This window comes from Malaya genurostris, chromosome 2 (genome assembly GCF_030247185.1).
Source record: "Malaya genurostris strain Urasoe2022 chromosome 2, Malgen_1.1, whole genome shotgun sequence".
In the NCBI taxonomy this organism is placed as follows: Eukaryota; Metazoa; Arthropoda; class Insecta; order Diptera; family Culicidae; genus Malaya; species Malaya genurostris.
This window is the reverse complement of record NC_080571.1, coordinates 177,649,827-177,671,267: the sequence shown is the minus strand read 5'-3', so window position 1 is coordinate 177,671,267 and position 21,441 is coordinate 177,649,827. Positions and strand designations below refer to the sequence as shown.

The 21,441-nt window shown below is 37.7% G+C and overlaps 1 protein-coding gene across 3 annotated transcripts in view; it reads left to right on the top strand.

The window, feature by feature from the left end:
- The window catches only part of LOC131427598 (potassium/sodium hyperpolarization-activated cyclic nucleotide-gated channel 2), a 1,904,453-nt gene that overhangs the window by 925,586 nt on the left and 957,426 nt on the right, over window positions 1-21,441 (top strand). For all 3 annotated transcript variants that reach the window (XM_058590944.1, XM_058590943.1, XM_058590945.1), the window contains one exon: window positions 21,003-21,140. In XM_058590944.1, the coding sequence (XP_058446927.1) occupies window positions 21,003-21,140 (138 nt within the window). The remainder of the gene's footprint in view (window positions 1-21,002; window positions 21,141-21,441) is intronic.

Sequence of the window (21,441 nt, the reverse complement as noted above, 5' to 3'; positions counted from 1 at the left end):
CATAACCTTACCGGCCGATTGTTGAGTCTTTCCACGCTTTGGGTTCGGTTCATCGCGTGCAGTCCACTCAGCTGACTGTCGATTGGACTCCGGAGTGAAGTGATGGAGCCATGTTTCGTAAATTGTTATATATCGACGAAAAAAATCGGTTTTATTTCGATATAGCAGCTCCAAACACTGCTCAGAATCATTAATTCGTTGTTGTTTTTGATCGATTGTGAGCTCACGCGGCACCCATTTTGCACAAAGCTTTCTCATATCCAAATATTCGTGAACAATATGTCCAACACGATCCTTTGATATCTTTAGGATGTCAGCTATCTCGATCAACTTCAGTTTACGGTCATTGAAAATCATTTTGTGGATTTTTTTCACGTTTGCATCGGTAACAGCCTCTTTTGGTGGTTCACTGCGTTCATCGTCTTCGGTGCTCATATGACCAGTACGAAATTTTGCAAACCACTTACGAATTGTTGCTTCGCCCAGTGCAGAGTCTGGATAACACTCATCAAGCCATTTTGTGGTATCGGCGGCACTTTTTTTTATCAAAAAGTAGTGTTTCTCTTCCTTTTTTTCCATTTTTTTCACAATAACAAAAGTAGCTTCACTCAAAATGCAATATCTCACAAACTAATAATCAGACAACGATTATTCCATGATTCTTTATTTTTGCAGTTATAATACTAATGTTAATTCTTTCCGCTCGATCATCCCTTCGTTCTCTCCACCATCTCCATTGAAAACTAATAAATTCGCTCGTTGTAACTAATCCTGTTGTATCTCCTCTTCTCCGCTCTTAATCGTTCTTCTCTAATCTTTTTGAACACTAATTAGATCTATATGTCGGTTCTAACCTCGTTTGCTAGCCCTCTTTTTTATCCGTCTTCCACCATCTTTTCGACTACTAATTAGATCTACATGCCGAACCTAACCCCGTTTCGTTCGCCAACTCTCATTCACCACTCCCTCCTTCTACCTCCCATTTTAAAGCATTTTTTTTTCTTCTTTAGTTTTAATGCAAAATCACCAACGTTTACCCGATGGGTTTAGTGTCAGAGTTAGTTAGCTAGGATTAGTTTTAATTGATAGTATTAAGTACATACATGTATCTGTTGGATTGTTGTAATCTGTTGATATAAACGATGAGGAGGTTTTATGCCTGTTGGAGTGAGAGATTATTATTTCAGCTCCATTGGGTTTTTTCCTGCTCCAAATAAATAAATAAATAAATAAATGATTCAGACAGCTGTCAAATTTATACACGTATCTTTTGAAGGTTGGTACTAACTGAAAATGGTATGGATTTAATTCTAGTGGCGCCCTCTCATAGAAACGATACGAACTTTTCAGCCGATCTGTTAGTACGCACTCTAAATTACGATTTAAATGTTTGTTGCATCCGAAAATATGCAGTAATTTTTGGTAGGACCATAAGACTTTTCAATTGACCCTAAGATTGGGAATAACGGTTTGAAGTCCAGTTTATAACATTTTTTACGTTTTTTGTTTCGCCAGTTTATGTGACGGTGTACAATATTGAACACACTTTACCCTATCACTCCGAAACCAAAAGTCGGATCCGGATGAAATTCAGTAATTCCGTATGGGTCCAGAAGACCTTTCATTTGAATCTATGTTTGTAGAAATCGGTCGAACCTGTGCTGAGAAAAGTAAGTGAGATCCATTTTGATATATATGACCGCTATTTCCGGTACTTCCGGAACCGGATACCGGAAACCAGGATAGCCGAAATCGGTTTGTTTAGTTGCCTTCTGATAATGACTATCGATTTGTGTAGTTTTGAGACCAGTTTAGAAATTTTTTACGTTTTTGTTTCGCCGGTTTAAGTGACGGTGTACAATATTGAACTCACTTTACCCTATAACTCCGGAACCGGAAGTCGGATCCAGATGAAATTCAGGAATTCCGTATGGGATCATGAGACCTTTCATTTGAATCTAAGTTTGTAAAAATCGGTTTAGCCATCTCCGTGAAAACCTAGTGAGATTATTTGACACATACACACACATACATACAAACACACAGGCATTGCTCAGCTCGATAAACTGAGTCGAATGGTATATGACACTTGGCCCTTCACTAGTCGGTTTATCAAGTGATTGCATAACCTTTATATATGAGAGAGGTAAAAATAAATTTTACTACGAAATAATTTTAGTAAACGAAAAAACTTAAAATAAAAACACTACATACCATAATAAAAGCAAAGAAAGAGAACCGAATGTAGAAGAAAATAAAATGTATATAGAAATTACAAGGAATTAATCAAAAACCGAAGAAAAAATACATACCGACCAGAGCAGTTGAAGATAAAGGTAAAATAGTTATTGATGACTCTGGACGTGAAATTCATAAGGATAATATAAAAGGCGGGTGGGTAATGTCAGAGACAAAACTGGATGTCGTGAATACGAAAAACTGACACGCACCCATCACTTTTCCGAATATCAGTTAGTTGATTGATTGTATGAATTGTACAAGCTTTCCTCTTTTTCACTAATAGAATTTGAAGCGATGCACCTACATTAAAGTACAGAATCGTTACATTAAACAGCTACTATTCTACAACTATATATTCCAAACTTGAAACAATTCCTTTTTAATTTGCTAATATGGGAGGCTAGGTACGACAAATTTGTAATTTATTTTTATTGAAGCTTACAGTATTTCAGTACGAGGCAATTGCAATGGCCTGGTCTGAAATGTATCGACGATCTTCGGTACACAGAAAGAAAAGATGAAACTTACGCGACATGTAAACCGATAGTACTATGAAATAGACATCAGTTGAAACGAAAATCTGATTTAAAACCATGATTGATGTAAAATTACATTGGAATTCATTCAGTTTTTCATTAAACAAGACTGTATATTCACAAAACGCTTCGTTTTGTAATGTAAATTTTCATTCAATTGCCTGCTCCAAATATGCGCATGAAAATAAATGTAAAAAAAAAAAACAAAATATTTTTATCTGTGTATACAAGAGTCATCTTAATAATAATGATAGTAATAATAATGATAATAATAATAATGAAAAAGTTTGCCAATATAGGAGGCTAGGGACGACAAATTTGCAGTTTATTTTTTTTAAGCTATGAAGTTCGAAGATATCTGATTCTTCTCGAAATTTCAGTACGAGACAATTGCAATGGCCTAGTCTGAAATGTATCGACGATCTCAGATATGCAAGAGTCATTTTAATAATAATAATGATGATAATAATAACAATAATAATAATACAGATTAATCTCTACATATATGTATAAATAAAATACAGATTAACCTGTATATATGGCAACCCTGTTTCGCATGGCATATTTTCACACGACCCCATACTAGTATAAAGATGTGTTCAACATCATCATTTTCGCTTTCGCGTTGCCGTTCGTAATTGAATGTGTAGCTGACGGTGTCTCGTACGTTCAGAGTAACTGCTTTAACTTAAATGACGCTATTTCTCATTTTTTTGCATAAATATCTGTTTATTAATCTTATTTTTGTGTATTACATCAACATTTTACAGTACAAGTGTTTTGACCCTTTGGCCTTTCATCTTTGTTGTTCATACGATTCGTTATTAATAATAGGTGTTTTAGTTACTCTTGTTTTACATACTAATGTTTAATCATAATATTTATTTTAAGCATTAATAAAATATCTACCTACTTATAACAATCCCTAACCTAATACGTACAAATTTTGAATTATTTGTATTTCAGAGATTGAGCACCTCTCTTCAAATTTCGTGCAGTATTGTTCGAATTTTTGTTCTAGTATATCCAGTGAGGCCATCTCATGTACTTCACTAGTCCTTGACCAAGGAGGTAGATTTAGAATCATCTTTAAGATCTTACTTTGAATGCGCTGAAGCCTAAGTTTGTGTGTTCGTGCACAGCTCCGCCAAATAGGGACTGCGTATTCAATTGCGGAGTAGATGATTCGTTTATAGACAGCCATCTGATTCTTCAGGCACAGTTTAGATGTTCTACAAATCAGCGAATACAGAGACCTAATGAGTATGCTGCATTTTTGAACGATTTTGTCAACATGTGACCTGAATATCAGATGTCTGTCAAAGGTGAGTCCTAGATAGATAACTTCGTCGGACCATTGGACGACCTCATCACCGAATCGTATTCGGCATTCGTCTGATGGAACAAGTTTTGGAGATCTTGAATGTGGAAACAAGATGACCTGAGTTTTTGCTGCATTGATCACAATTTTCCAGCTTGTAAAATATTCCGTTAAAGCGTCCAGACCTGTCTGTAGTTTATTTTTCAGAGCATTAATGACACGACCTTTGTAAAGAATGGCAGTATCATCAGCAAATTGTGACAGAACACCACCACCTGGAAGAGGTGGGATGTCTGATGTAAAAATGTTGTATAGAATGGGACCTAGGATACTTCCCTGGGGTACACCAGCATCCAATATTGCCATGGCAGTCGTTTTGGACACTGATTTGTTTTGCTGGATGACGTTGTTAACCCTTGTGAGTTGGTGGATGGTGGACCTTCCTTTCCGGAACCCAAACTGTTCTTCCAGTAATAAATCCTGTTCATCTGCGAAAGCAAGAATTCGCCTTTGTATTGACTTTTCAAACAGCTTGGATAGGGCAGAGAGTAAGCTGATGGGCCGATAGCTCTTGGAAAAGGAAGGATCTTTCCCCGGTTTCAAAACTGGGATAATTTAAGCTAACTTCCACTTTGAAGGAAAGTAACCAAGCTCCCAGCACCTGTTAAAAAGTTTAGCTAAGAAGACAAATGAGCGAATACTCAAATGTTTCAGCTCAATGTTGAATGTGTTGTCGAAACCGGGGGCCTTCATATTTTTGGATTTTTTCACAATAGCAATCAGCTCATTCGCAGTGACTCTACTTTCCTCAGGAACTAAGCTGTATGATTGGTCAACCTCAGCTACGCTATCAGCAACGGCTCTTTCATGTGGACTAACAATGTTGAGTCCTAAATTGTGAGAACACACAAACTGATTGCCTAGTGCATTTGCCTTCTCTACTGGTGTGATTAAAGGTATTCCTTTAGCTGCGTCCTGGGGTGACATCAGAGGAGGAATAGGCTTCGGTATTTTCTTAAGCACCTTCGTTAAGGACCAGAAGGGCTTTGAATGTGGGAGAATTTCTCGAAGCTTTTGCTGGAAGTTCCTGTTGCGAAGCTCAGATATCCTTTCCTGGATTATCCTAGTTAAGTTGTTATAATAAGTCTTCCTATCTAGGATGCCAGTTCGTTGATACTGCCTCTGGTAGATATTCCGAAGTCGGATGAGTTTCTTGGTGACACTGTCGATTTGAAGAGAGGAACTCGACATATGTTGTACTGGAACCGTCCTATCACGAGCGACTGTGATTGAATGCTGGAAGGAAGGTAGGGCCGCATCGATTTCCATCGGGGAATCAAGTGGCAGATCGACATTAATATGATGGTCGTCGATTTGTTGGAATTCTACCCAATCGGTGCGATAATAGTTCCTCCGAGGTTGAAGAGGCATTGTTTCTGGTGAAGATCCCAACGTCAATATTACTGGAAAGTGGTTAGAAGAGAGCTCGTTGAACACAAGCGGAGAGCTGTCTATGGCGATGTTGCTGATGAATATATCCAAAATGGAATGAACTCCCGATCTGGAAAGTCGCGTTGGTTGATCCGGAGCGAGGATGTTGTATTGTCCAGCTTCGTAATCTTCGGCAAGTACGAATCCGTTTCGATTCTGTCTTCTGTTTCCCCACAGCTCATGCCGTGCGTTCAGGTCCCCAGCAATGATGAATTTGTTCTGTCGAGCATAGCCAGATCTCGCTTCAATGATGCACACGTACGCTGCAATGATGATGATGGGTCCCATTGTCGTTGTAATCTCAATTCCGATGGCTTCTATAAGTTGCAATTTAAAGGCTGACAGAAGCCTGTGCTGAATGGATCGTTTAAGGTGAAATGTAGCGGAATGCGAAAATCGCGTTTTTGATCAATTATTCAAAAACTAGATCGATTTTCGAAGAACCAAAAACACTTAAGTTTTTGAAATCAAATTTATCACAACTAAGTATTCTTAGAATTTTGAAATTTTGCTTTGACGAGCCGTAATTGGTTTTTGAAATGTATAAACGGTTACTGTTCCGTTCCACGGGGATGATTTTAAAAGTGAAAAGTAGTGTTTGTAGCAGAATTTCACAAAGAATCTGAAAATGCAACTCAAAATTATAAAATATTAGCTAAAACAACCGAAATTTGAAAAAGTTTACATAAACTTTTCCGCATTTTTTTTATTGCTTGCGCGCTGCTGTTTCGTATTGAGGTGGTGTGAGAAATGCACGGTGGGCACGGTGGCATTATATCGCGAACAAAAAAAATGCATGCATATAAAATAATGACGCGAATTTATGCAGCATTGGGTTTTGTGTTGAAATAAAAAAGAGTTGAATACAATACAATGGGTATCGTAAGAAATCGTTTATTTTCTAAGTAACTGTCATTTATAATGCTAATAATGTCCAATTCTGTTGAGTTCAATGCATTGATGTTGCTGAAGCTATAAAGCTCGGCTGTGTAATATCGTATAACAGGTATTATTTTAGATTGTAGCAATTTTTATAGCAAAACTATAACTTCATCATTGACAAGCTACTGAATGAAATGAATACAAGCCAAGCATTATCGTTCATTAACCTTTGATACAAACAATAATAATAAACAACTCGAATAAACGTCGTCAAGCAAAGCAAAGTCTTGGTATTACATTTATTGTTGAATATGACCATTTGTTTCAACAGACTTCGCAGCCAAGGAGTGGCGGAGCCGTATTGGGAGAATACTGAATCCACACCAGGAAAATGTCTGGGTTTGGAAGTCTTGGAATTACATTCCTTTTGAGAATTTTTTTTACAAGTCAATATAACGAGAGGTAAACCCACTGCGCTCAATCATTGAAAAAAGTTTTTGTTTGTATGTGTCCGTTTTTCTAGGTATGCTTTGTGCGACGGTTCGTTCAACTGAAGCGGATAAAATTTTGCGCACATTTTATGACGCTACATTTCACCTTAACGGCAATGGCAACTCCCCCTCCTCTGGTAGTTGTCCTGTCGAGCCTGTGAATCCTGTAATTGGAAATAAAAATAGAAATTTCAGGTTTAAGATGAGTTTCAGTTAAAATAGCAATATCGGCATTCTTCTCTTGAAGAAAGTCGGACAATTCAGCAGTTTTGCTCCTGAGTGAGCAAGCATTCCAATTTACTATAACCAACTCATTATATTGCATATTCGATGATGAATTTGCCTAAGGCGTTGATTTGATCCAACCGCGTTCTGCAGTTTCGAAGTTTTGTTGTCATTGTTTCAAAAATGACGATCAGTTGTTCAGCAGAGAATAAATCACCAGAGTCATCCTTTGCTTGTGGTTGATTATTGCCCCATCCAGGAGGGATTTTTGATGAAGATTCTTTTTGTGATCCAGCGGCTGAATCTTTTGGATTGCTGCGAGGAAGTGGCGGCAAATTCGGAATATCCCTCTTCGGTGGGAGCCGTGGGAAATTAATTTCATCCTTCTGTGGAACATTCTTGCGCGTTGATTGTTTACGGGACGCTTGTTGTCGAATTTTTGTGAACTCAGCACGTTTGAGACACGATTTACTAGTAGATGGATGGTCGCCATCACAGTTCACACATTTTATAGCGATGTCATCTAGTAAGCAAACGTTGGTATTGTGCGGTTCGGCACATTTCCCGCACCGACTTTTCATGTGGCAATTCCTCGCTCCATGGCCGTAGTTCAAACAGTTCGTGCACTGTGTGACATCCCGATGTACCGGTTTATACTTTTGCCATTCGATGATTATGTGAAATAACGATTTAATCGTTTTCAGTTGACTCATGGTGATGGAGCCCTTCTCCAGATGAATCAGGTACAGTTGATCTCTAAACTTTTTGTCCGTATTATGTCGCTTCATTTTAAACACCATCAAAGGCTGTAGTCCAGCCTCCGACAGTGCCTGCTTTAGTTCGGCTTCCATCATGTCGGGTAGTCCTCGAAGTACAACCTTCATAGGTTTGTTGGCGGCAATATCGTGTGTGAAGTATTCCGCTTTTGTCTGCTTCAGATAGCATTCTACTCCTTTGTAGTGGTTCAAAGCCGGAACAGTTATTTTGTAGCCTTCAGTACATAAACGGATTGTTGCCTGTAGTCCTTTGCTGATCAGTGTGTTGAAATCCGAGCGTAGAGTTGGTGGGAAGCCCTTCAGGTAGAAAGGCGGCATTTTTCCTTCTTCTGCAGTTCCTCTTCGACATCTACTGGCAGATCAGCATATTGGTTTTTACTCAGCAAACGGTCGTTTACCTGTACATCACTTGGCTTCAGACGCTTAGCATCCTGAGGATCCTTCTCGGATCTATGGCGGTTTTTACCCATAGCTTGGGTAGGTAGACAACTGCGAATAAAAAATAAAACAAAATCGAAATTAGTCGTAGTAGGTTATTCGTCTATCCACATCGAGTGTTAGATGACGAATTACGCTATTTCTCACATCACATTTCATTTTATACCTGCTACTGGCAGCGGTATATGGACAACCCCTTTGTTAGAATTCCTTTCCTGTACGCAGAACGGGAAACAGTGAGACGATATAAAAGAGAGAGTTAGCAGAGCGGCAGCTAGTAATACTGAATTGGCTGTCTATCTGTTAACAGCATCTTGTGGAATTTTGACGCAGAAACACGCACACAGGAGGAACAGTTAAGGGCAAGGTAAAGTCCCGCTCAAACCGTGCTAGTCAGCAGTTCCCAGTTGGTGGCAGAATCCATCGTTTGCCTCGGAAGGGGAACTACGCCGAGCGTGTCGGTGCTGGTGCATCGGTCTATCTGGCGGCAGTGATGGAGTACTTGGCTGCCGAAGTGTTGGAATTAGCCGGTAACGCTGCCCGTGACAACAAGAAAGCGAAAATCATCCCTCGCCATCTGCAGCTGGCCATCCGTAACGATGAGGAGTTGAAACCCCCGTCCTTTTCAGGACGACTCACATTGATTTCACGATTAAAAGAGCTTGCATGGCTTTCGATCAATGTAGACGAGCTTTTGGAAAATCATGGGGACTCAAACCCAGATACATTCATTGGATCTACACAACTATCGTTGGACAAATTTTAGCATATGGATATCTTGTATGGTGGCAGAAAGGTCGTGCTGGTGCTGGTGTCTACTGGTAGATACTGTACTGCGTTCGAAGCAGAAATCTACGCGATTCTGTATGGAATACAATCGGCACTTCAGCAGAGGATCTGTGGTAAACGAATTTATTTTTATTCCGACAGTCAGGCAGCTTTAAAAGCACTCAGTTCGAATGATTCACGGTAGAATCTGGTGATCGTATGTCGAACTCAAATTGAAGACCTTAGCATTTCAAATGCTGTTTACTTCTTATGGGTACCCGGCCATTCTGATATTACTGAAAATGAATGGCCTGATGAGTTGGCTAGAGCTGGTGCAACGAATGATTTCGTTGGTCCGGAACCAGCTTCACCACTTTCAACTAGTTGGATAAAGCACAAGATTCGTCTTGGGTTGCATCCAAACATGCCAGCAAAAGAATATTCTCTCGTTTCTCACCCAATGTGATAAGGAGCTTTAGTCAGAAGGGTTCATCGTTCTTCCTGGAGTGAATGAATCCTTTCTGTATTCACCTTAAACAGAGTTTAGCAGAGTGTATCCTTTATGGGGTACCGAATTTACTTCTGCTCGTACATACTGCGAATCGTTTTGCATTCTTCCGGGAGTGCAGAATAGTGTCGCTTTTGTATAATCTCTAAATTCTCTCGGGGGTTGGAGGTTTTATAAACTGTGCATCGTTCATCAGAAAGAACACACATAGTAACAAACCTAAATAGGTTTTACAGCAAACTGTTCGGGACCTCGTAGAGGTTCAGAATTTACTTCTGCTTCCACTAAACGTGATCCCCAGCAGATTGTTCAGCATCCCTTAGGGGTTCAGAATTTACTTCTGCTTTTTGTGTTTTTGTGTCGTCGATTTTTCCCATCCTCCCAGTCCAAACCTAACTATTTCCTTTCAATTCTTCCCTCTCATATATCGGGAAAATGATGCTAAACACAAACTGATGGCAAGGCACAAATCTCCAAATATCAAGGGGAACGTGCCATTTGAGCCAATTTGTTCTAATTCCTGATTAGCCAGTTCTGATACGCCTGGAAAGTAGAATGCGCAACTTAAGTGGAAACCTTTGCTCTAACAATTTGTTCATTTTTGTTTTTGGTCGCATACTATAGAATTCACGACAAAAATACATATTGATCTGTATACTCTGTTTCGCACGGCATATTTGTATACTAGTATAAAGATGTGTTCAACATCATCACTTACACTTTCGCATTGCCGTTCGTAATTGAATGTGTTAGTGACGGTGCAAATTATTTAAACTTCTCGTGTGTGTCTTGGTTCGGCAACAGTTGCTCGGAAAATTGTAGGAAAGCAACAAAATTCAACTAGTTCTTCAAGATTATCTTTAGCACTGAAAAGTGCTTTTTAATGGGCCTTGCTGGACTTTTTGGCTGCCTTTTTACCGGTTTTCGGTGCCATTCTAACATCACATTTCATTTTATACCTGCTATTGGCAGCGGTGTATGGACAACTCCTTTGTTAGAATTCCTTTCCTGTACGCAGAACGGGAAACAGTGAGACGACAGGTCCTCGATGTTGCTCTCGTGTGTCTTGTTTCGGAAACAGTTGCTCAGCAAATGGTAAGAAAAATGAATCACTCAACTTTTATTTGGATGCTCTTTTATAGATGCAGACATCTCGCGTTCCGATTGGCTGATGCTGTCATGGGTTAAATCAAATAGGTTTTTCAATAGTGTACTATTGAAAAATTTCAATGTTGTTGCAATACACGTTCAAGTTGCAAATTTTCGATTCTATTGGTAGTTAGATTATATAAATCCTTCTACAGATCACTGAGCTATGAGCTTTCAATATACGAGAATGGCAAACGCGCCTTATGAATTATTCTCTTTGACACTCGTTTATACCACACATTTAAGAAAAGTTTAATTTTGAACTATTTGAGATTATGTCACACAACTGAAAATTTTATCATAAAATTGTCATCATATTTCCGATGGCATGTTGCAAGAATTATGTTGATTCATTAGATACAACAGGAAATATTCACGATCAAAAACTTATCACTCTCTCAGAGGGTTAATTTTGAAAAGGCGCCCCATAGTAAAGTAAGTGGTATTCACAACAAAAAGATCATACTAATAAGATTTTAATTTCAGGAAAGACAAAAAGGCAAACAAAGATTGCATTTTACTTACTCTCATCACCTCTACATTCCTTTTCCCATCCTATACACAAACTATACAGATCCACGATATCACGAACAACGCAGAAGCGCTGTTTCTCAAAAGAGGGGAAGGGCGAATAATTGCAGGTTTTGATACATTGTTTCACGTAATAGATTTTTCAGTACTTGAATTTTAATAACTATTTTAGAAAACGTCATATATTAAACAAAAAACTATTCAAGTAGCTTGTCAAATTATATATCATATATCAAACAAAAAAGGCGGGTGGGTAATGTCAGAGACATAACTGGATGTCGTGAATACGAAAACAACTGACATATTCCTTAACACTTCCGAGTATCAATTAGTTGATCAATTGTATGAAATCGTATGTAGAATTGCACCACGATGCACCTAAACCAAAGTACAGATTAGTTACATTTAACATTCTGAAACACAAATATTATGAAATAACCAGTATAGTTCTTTATAATAAAATAATGGTGGCTTTGAAAAGAACCTTTTGTGAAAGCGTTTGTGATGGAGAGTGATGAGTTGAATTCGAATTCCGATGAATGCCGCTGACTTCCGTCATCTAATTCCAGGCTGAACTGTTGTACGTGGGTTCGATACTGATATGGTTGGTGTAGGTGTAGCGATTACAATCGATTATAATCTTCCAATAAAGAAAACATTATTTCGCTGGGTTGATCAATGACACAATTGGCCTGATTTATTGAACGAAATTATCAATATGCTATAGGGACTCGTTTCTAGCATTCAGGATGGTCAAATTGTGTAATTCTCTACGACATTAAACTCTGGAACATTTTTCGCAAAAACAAAGAAGGCTTCACTTGATCTCGAGTACTGTGAATTTCACATATCGAAAAGTGCACAAATCTAACCAAGCTGTTCAAGATTTGCACTAAACTGAGGATATACACCTTCGATTTGCGAACAACAAATTCTAATAGTTCTTTAGAATACTTTTGAGTCATTAGAACGGCTGATTTTGTGTAATGCTCTCCACCGTTGTTTTTTCATCAATGCTAATGACTGGCAGCTGTGACGTAATCGCTCTTGTCGGAAGCGAAACTAGCGAAACAAAATACATCTACTCGCAGTGGCGATAGAATCCAAACTGATCCAATTTTTGTTAGCAGCTTTCTTTTTACGTGATTTCGTTGTAGCTTTTTTACTAATGGGCGGTCCTAACGGCTACAAAAAATAGCCGCATACAGAATTTTAATGTCGATTTTTTCATTTCGGATTTGTATTTTATCGAAAGAAACTATCCGGATGCTGTACTGGATTCATTCCTGCCTTTCAAAAGGACCACATTGTGGAACTCACTACGATATTAAACACTTTTCGGAACATTTTCTTGAACGTTTTGTTGTACAGCAGCAGATATTTTGTTCTCTTGCTCAAAACGCGTTCTGATTGGCTGGTGTTGACATGGGTCAAATGAAACAGGTTTTTCAATAGTGTACTATTGAAATACTTCAATGCTTTTGCTATACACGTTTAAGTTGAAAAATTTCGATTCTATTGGTAGTTAGATTATATAAATCCTTTCACAGATCACTGAGCTATGAGCTTTAAAAATACGAGCAAGGCAAACGCGCCTTATGGATTATCCTCTTTGATACTCGTTTATACAAAACATTTCAAAAAAGTTCAATTTTGAATTATTTTAGATTATGTCACACAACTGATAATTTTATCATAAAATTGTGATCATATTTCCGATGCCGTGTAGCAAAAATTATGTTGATTCGTTAGATACAACAAGAGATATTCACGATCAAAAACGTATCACTCTCTCAGAGGGTAAATTTTGAAAAGGCACCCCATAGTAAAGTAAGTCGTATTCACGACAAAACTCATCAAGTGGCTTGTCAAATATTATAGAAATGAAACTCAGAGAAAACAAATTCATCTACAGTACATTGAAATTAAATCAAAAAGGCTTAGGAGATCTATCGACATTCTATGAAGCATAATCAAATAAATTACAGGCAATCTAGACGCTGAAGATATGAAAATAATCAACAACAATTTAGACTAATTAAGAAATACCGGAAATTCCATTATAAAACAAAATAATTGACAGATTAGAATAAATTCTAAATTTGAAAATAAGCTTAATTTAATCAACAAGGAAATTACGAACCACCAAAATATGTTGAACCCATTTATGAAAAATAAAGATTATAATCTGTCAGAGAATCAAAAAATATCGATAGCTTTCCAATTGGATGCTCTTTTAAAAAATCTAAAAGCAATAGAATACGCAATTATGCTAGCAAAATTGAATGACATCGGCAAATTTTTACTCACACCAAAAGAAATACAAATAATAGTTTAGGAGCTTAAAGATCAGGGACTTCAGATTATGCACTTAGACGATGCCAGCAGTTATTTAACCACAACCACCCTACACAAGGACTCATCAACTATCATAAGCGTGATCATCCCCCGCTTTCAACCGACGTCATACGAGAAAATTATCATCGAACCATTGATTAAGATAACACATAAAGTAGTTTTCATTTACCCAGAACAGATATTATCCATCACAACTCAATGTCGAGTTGCCAGCCAAGTCTTCGATGTATCACACATTCACGCAATAAATCAGTTCTAATCTAGACTCCGATCAATACGTTTGGATTTTTCTAAAACCCTTTCAATATAATCTAAAACTTAACTGGCGCAGTCGTGCGGATTTTTCCGAATATCGTGAATTTGTGTTCAAATACCGGTTAAACTCGTGAACCTAATAGTTCCATCCACGAGTGAAAATCGCATATCAGATTATAGTGTAGTGTAGTGTAATTAAGTACGAAATGATCGAACCGAACATCGACTTTAAACGTGAGTAATTTTAATTTAACTATTTAGCTATTACTAACTAATATTTATAGATGACAATACTAAACAGTGAGTGATCGAAACTACCAAAATAAGTGTAACGTGAATAAAGTATTTAAAACTAGCGAAAGAAGTGTAACGTTCTCTAAATCTGTAACGTTTTGAAAAAAAAAATGGAATAACAAATCGCTAACCTAAGGCAAGCCTTAGCCAAACGAGATGAACGAATCGCTCATATCGGATTGGAGGCACAAGGCGCAGCGCAAGCAAAGGGCAGAGCGAATTGTCCAGCTCGAGCAAAAGATCAGAGATGCACCGAATAGGGTACACTTGCCCATGGAAAGCGTCCTGAATAAATTAAGAACTCCCTACATTTTACGGGATTTGCCATGCTTTGACGGCAACCCAGTGAAGTTGCATCAATTTCTAAGAGCCATCGATAATGTAATGCCTATTATCGATGAAGCAATAAATACGCCTATGCACAGTGTTTGGATACAGTGCATAGGCTCAAAAATCGTTGGAGACGCAGACACTATATTAGAACTATATGGTACAGAGTTATCGTGGCGAGAAATCAAAACAAACCTAATAAATCACTATAACGACAAACGTGACGCAGTGTCGTTAACGCGTGATTTGTTTAAGCTTACCCAAGTAAGCACTGTAGAAGAGTTTTATGGCAAGGTATCACACATAATCTCTCTTTTGATAAACCAACTTTGCTTAACAGAAGCAAATGGTGAAGTGTGAACAGCGAAAAAGATATTTTACCAAGAAATCGGCTTGAAAGTATTTTTGACAGGGCTTAAAGAACCCCTAGGACCAATAGTTCGCGCTCAATCTCCAGAGACTCTAAGAGAAGCCTTACGATTATGTGCAGTAGAAACTACGTCAAAATCCGTTCAGATCATATCAACCACCCATTCCACCTCCTAAACCACAATCCCATCTACCAACATTTAAATTCCCACAACGAAATCTATATAATAGATCACCGATAAAGGCGTTCCAAACCAATTTCAGTCAACAACCAGAACTATTTTTTCCATGTCCAAATCCCAGTTCTTTCAACAAATCACACAATACAAATTCATTCAAAAGTCAACCCAACTATTTTAAACCCCAGCCAAATCAAAATTCATCAGAACGCTTTTGATCCAAAAACCCTCAGCTTACAAAACCCGTTCCGATGGACGTTGATCCTTCCATACGATCGAAACGAATCAATGATATGAACCGTCCACATTTTCACCTTGAACATGATCCGTACGAGAATCATTGCCCTCCGTACGATAATAATGAACCTCGTTACTATCCAGAGTCCAATGAACACTACTACGGAGAAGAGCAACGCTACTATGAAAATAATATGCAATCGTATGCAGTTTTCCTAATATTTGATTTCCATTCGTTTTTCGATGGCCTCATTGGGTATGAGTCTTTGACAAACTTAAATGTAAAAATGGAAAAGTCAAAATGAAACGCAAGTACCCTGACAGCAAGTCAGTGTATATAAATGCGCCAGCCAAGCTACGATCTGTGAGAAACAACTAATAGATATCAGCAGCAATTCAATGTCCTGCATCAGAAATACCAGCCTCAGCTAATACATAAACGATAGCGCAAGGAACACTATTGGTGCAAAACGTTCACAAAGACGTAATCATCAATAGCACCTGCGGTATCAAACCCAGAAAGCTGAGAGGAATTCACCTAGTTACATTTCACAATTGTACATAAAAAAACGAACTTTATGAGAATTATGAACTACGGTTTGGACAACCGTCAATTTTACGATTGCAACCCATGAAAATTGAAACGTTGCATATCGAAAGGCACGTTAACCTTTTGGAGCTACACTACATTTGAAAAATAGACAACACTTAGAGACAATGGATTCTCAGGATTGGACTTTTGGCCACCTGCCTCATCAAATGTTGGAGTTTTACAAAAACAGGAAATACTTGCGGAGGGACCAGTTAAACACGCAATCGCATCACCAACCATAGCTGACATCGAAGAAACACCACTCGCATGCACCAAGACTACGCAGTCAGCATTAGCACCTATCAGCGATGGTCACATGGAGAAACCGGATGACAGAGGAATCCCATCGTCGTTACCTAGTGCAAAACCAGCGGTTTTAAGGACAAAGGCAGGGCTCTTCGATGTATCGAACATTCATGTAATAAAGCAGTTCTAATTTAGACTCCGATCAATACGTTAGGTTTTTTAAATTTTATTTTGTATATAACAAATCGGCTGAAAAGTTCGTATCGTTTCTATGAGAGGGCGCCACTAGAATTAAATCCATACCATTTTCAGTTAGTACCAACCTTCAAAAGATACGTCGGATCCAAATAATATTCAGGAATTTTGTATGGGACCACAGGACCTTTCATTTGAACCTAAGTTTGTGAAAATCGGTTCAACCATCTCCGAGAAAAGTTAGTGCAAAAAAACTTTACATACACACATACGCACATACACACACATACACACACACAGACACACACACACACACACACACACACACACACACATACACACACAGACATTTTGCGTACTCGACGAACTGAGTCGAATGGTATATGACACTCGGCCCTCCAGGCCTCGGTTCAAAAGTCGGTTTTCACAGTGATTGCATAATCTTTCTATATGAGAAAGGCAAAAAGGAATTTCGTGTGTTGATGAAACACTACTTTTTGATGAAAAAAAGTGCCGCCGATACCAAAAAATGGCTAGATGAGTGTTATCCAGACTCTGCACCGGGCGAAGCAACAATTCGTAAGTGGTTTGCAAAATTTCGTACTGGTCATACGAGCACCGAAGACGATGAACGCAGTGGACGCCCAAAAGAGGCTGTTACCGATGAAAACGTGAAAAAAATCCACAAAATGATTTTCAATGACCGTAAAGTGAAGTTGATCGAGATAGCTGACACCCTAAAGATATCAAAGGAACGTGTTGGATATATTATTCACGAATATTTGGATATGAGAAAGCTTTGTGCAAAATGGGTGCCGCGTGAGCTCACAATCGATCAAAAACAACAACGAATTAATGATTCTGAGCAGTGTTTGGAGCTGTTGAATTGCTCCCTCATCCACCGTATTCTCCAGATTTGGCCCCCAGTGACTTTTCCTGTTCTCAGACCTCAAGAGAATGCTCGCTGATAAAAAATTTAGAAGCAATGAAGAGGTAATCGCTGAAACTGAGGCGTATTTTGAGGCAAAGGATAAATCGTACTACAAAAATGGTATCGAAAAGTTGGAAGATCGGTATAATCGCTGTATCGGCTCTGATGGCAATCATGTTGAATAATAAAAACGAATTTTGGCAAAAAAAATGTGTGTTTCTATTAAACGATACGAACTTTTCAGCCGAACTGTTATATATATATATATATATATATATATATATATATATATATATATATATATATATATATATATATATATATATATATATATATATATATATATATATATATATATAGATGTATATAGATAAAGATATATATATATATATATATATATATATATATATATATATATATATATATGTATATATATATATATATATATATATATATATATATATATATATATATATATATATATATAGATTAGTCGGTAGTAGGGAAATAGGTAATCATTGCTTTTCATCAATGCTCTAAACACTCCAGAAGAGCTATTGGTACCAAAATTATCCAAGTTGAGAAATGGAAAATTGTTCAAGTCCAAGCGAGTCGCGCTGCGGTACGCTTCGCGCGTGCGAATCGTAAAAAAATCACTGCTGCGAAAGTGTTTATTTTTCCACTCTACAACTTTACCAGAATCGAGTCAAACCCCTAAGGTTACTTTTATGGCATTGAATATGCCTGAAACTTCACTATTCTGGGCCGAGTGTTAATTAAAATTTCAAAAATAGTCTCTGCTCTGGCATAATGTTTAACGATAATAAATCATTCATTTATTGATGAATTGATATAATTTAACCAATCGATTTCGAAATATTCAACATATACCATAAACTATAGCAACCTCGTTTCAGTATAAATTATTTCATTGCATTGGTTTGAATCGATGAAAAATTGGTTTGAATCGACATATGTTTTCACGAGCCAATCACAGCATGGCATCATGTTGTCATCCGTTTGATTTCTCTCACGCGGTCGAAGGCTTCGATAGTTGCTTACTCCTCGAATTTCATTTAGTACCACGTCTTTCCTGACGTGCCGAACGAAAACGTTGTTTTCGGCTTATTCTGGCCGATGCAGGTATGGTCATTTAGGGGTTAGCCAATGTTTGTGCTTAGGGCACATAACCGTTTTTACTTTTCTTTACGTTTCGTCTTAGACTCGTCAGTGCAGAGCAGTTCAAATTGAACTGCTTATTGCAAACTTAAACGAAGACGTGGTACTTCGGTACCAAATATTTAAGTGTTTTGCAAATAGCATTAACTTTACGTCTGCTTAGCGGTTCACGTTGAACTGTTTAAGTTTGTGGATGATGAAACTAAAAGTTACATCCACTCGCTCGCTAGATATTCGCTTTTGTATATGTGGCAAGTAGCAGGCCAATTTGAAACTATCGACAATTGATTTTGCGTACCGAATTTAAAACGCTTTTATCTCGGTGATTTCTTGATAGATTTGTCACATTTAACTTGATTTGAAAGTATTACTTCAATATTGTACGTTGGAAAATGGATTGGTTTGTCGTAGACATACTGCTCTGACTTGCTACGTTTCATTCATACGGTCCATTTTCTCAGCGAACTAATGGCGTTTTTGTTATCAAATTGCACTATGTTAGAGCAGTGCTACAGCTACGCATGAATAAACGAACGAAAATGGTAAAAACATAAACAGTAACCTTTGGCAACAATAAACCATTCCATTTCACAGATCTATTCAATGCGATTGGTGCAGGAAAGGTGTAACCTCAGCTACACTGGTGTGTGGAATTTTAAAACGAATACGCCATAACTTGAATGATATATGAAACTTAGTCTTCGGTTGAAAATTCGGCCTTCACATAGATTGTGTACCTTTTTCATATAAGAAAAGCAAAACCATCGGGAGCTGAATTCATTTTGTCACAATATGATGTCTTTCTCATACCAATCATAATATATTATATAATACAGTGGTAACTTTCAAAAGAATTTTCTTAGATTTGCTAAAGAATAATCGAAATCGGTTTGTTTGGCCTTCTGCAGATAATGACTACCGCTTGAGTTTTGAGGATGATTAAGATTTTTCAAAAAGTTTTTTGTTTCGCCACTTCAAGTGATGGTATAACATTTTAACACACTTCACCCCTTAATTCCGGAACCGGAAGTCGGATCTAGATGAAATTCAGGAGTTTTTAAAGGACCATAAGACTATTCGTATGAATAGAAAATTGTAAAAATCGCTTGAGTCGTCTCTGAGAATAGTCAGTATAAACAAAATTAAGAAATTTTGTATGGGACCATAAAGGCTATTTGAATAACAGTTCGTGAAAATCGGCTTAGTAGTCTTCGAGAAAGTTTGGTGCATAATACCGGATGGATTCAAATAATATTCAGAAATTTGTATGGGACCACAAGACCTTTCATTTGAATCTAAGTTTGTGACAATTTGTTAAGCCATATCCGAGAAAAGTTAGTGCAAAAAATGTTAGATACAAACATACGCACATACACACACATACACACACAGACATTTTGCGTACTCGACAAACTGAGTCGAATGGTATATGACACTCGGCCCTCCGGGTCTCGGTTTAAAAATCGGTTTTTCACAGTGATCGTTTAACCTGTCTATATGAGAAAGGCAAAAACGTTGTATACACACATACATAAAAATAGGTTTACACAGTGATAACATAGCCTTTTTATATGAAAAAGGTGGAAATACCCATGAAAATGAAAAATTTTCACTTATCGCGCAGTAAAACCGGAACCAGAATTCAGATCTGGATCAACTAGTTTGTAAAAATCGATTGGGAAATTTCCGAGAAAATTGAGTGTGGATTTTCTCATCGATTTGCCTATATTACCTTGTAATACCGGAACCGGAAGTCGGATAAAGATGAATTTCAATAGTTAACTATGGGACCATAAGACTTTTCATTTGAATCTATGATTGTGAAAATGAGATCAGCCATTAATAATAGTGAGTGACAACTTGTTGGATGGGACAGAAGGTGTGGAAAAGCGGTCATCGAGCGGCTACCTTCTACCAAAGCTGTTGCACAACGAAGGATCCGACCGGTATAAGAAGAAGAGGCGCACAGCGGGCAAGATGGATCGATCAAATTGAGGACGACCTGCGGACCCTTCGCAGCTACCGAGGCTGGCGGCGAACAGCCATGAACTGAGTTGAATGGAGACGCCTCCTGTATACAGTAGAGACCCGCGTGGTCTACGACTGAAAGAGTAAGTAAGAGTGACATCTTTTTTTTTTTGGTGCATATCACCCTTTAATTCAGGAACCAGAAGTCGGATCGAGATAAAATTTAATGGTAGCCTATGGGACCATTAGACCTTTCATTTGAATATGAGTCTCTGAGAAAATCGAGTGACATTATTTGTCATATACACACAGACATACATACACACATACACACATATATTTTGTGATCTCGACGAACTGAGTCGAATGCTATATGACGCTCGATCCTTCTGGCCTGCATTAAAAATTCGGGTTTCACAGTGATTGCATAACCTTTCTATATAAGAAAGGCAAAAAACATATTGTCTATGCTATTTGTTCCTAATTATATCATTTATTTATTTTAATTGCAGGATTTTCCTGATTCATTTCAAATTCTTCATGCCGGAAGAGCATTGCGAATACTTAGATTAGCTAAGCTGTTATCTTTGGTGAGGTTACTACGGCTATCTCGCTTGGTTCGATATGTATCCCAATGGGAAGAAGTATACGTAAGTACCTTTTTATCAGCTTTGAAGATAATTTCTAATAGTTTTTGTGTTAGTTACATTTCGCACATTGTTTTAATCTCAGGCTACAAATAAGTTTATGTATGTAAATTACATAATAAAAAACAATGTTTCATTTAAGGGTTGTTGCAAAGGAGCCGCTGTTATTGAAATGATTTTGAATTCTTTCTATACATGGATGGTTTATAATATAATATTATTGACTCATCCAAGGCCCGCTTTACAGTTTAGACAAGCGTTAAACAAATTTCTGAAGGAATTGTAGATAGGTTCCATGTAATTT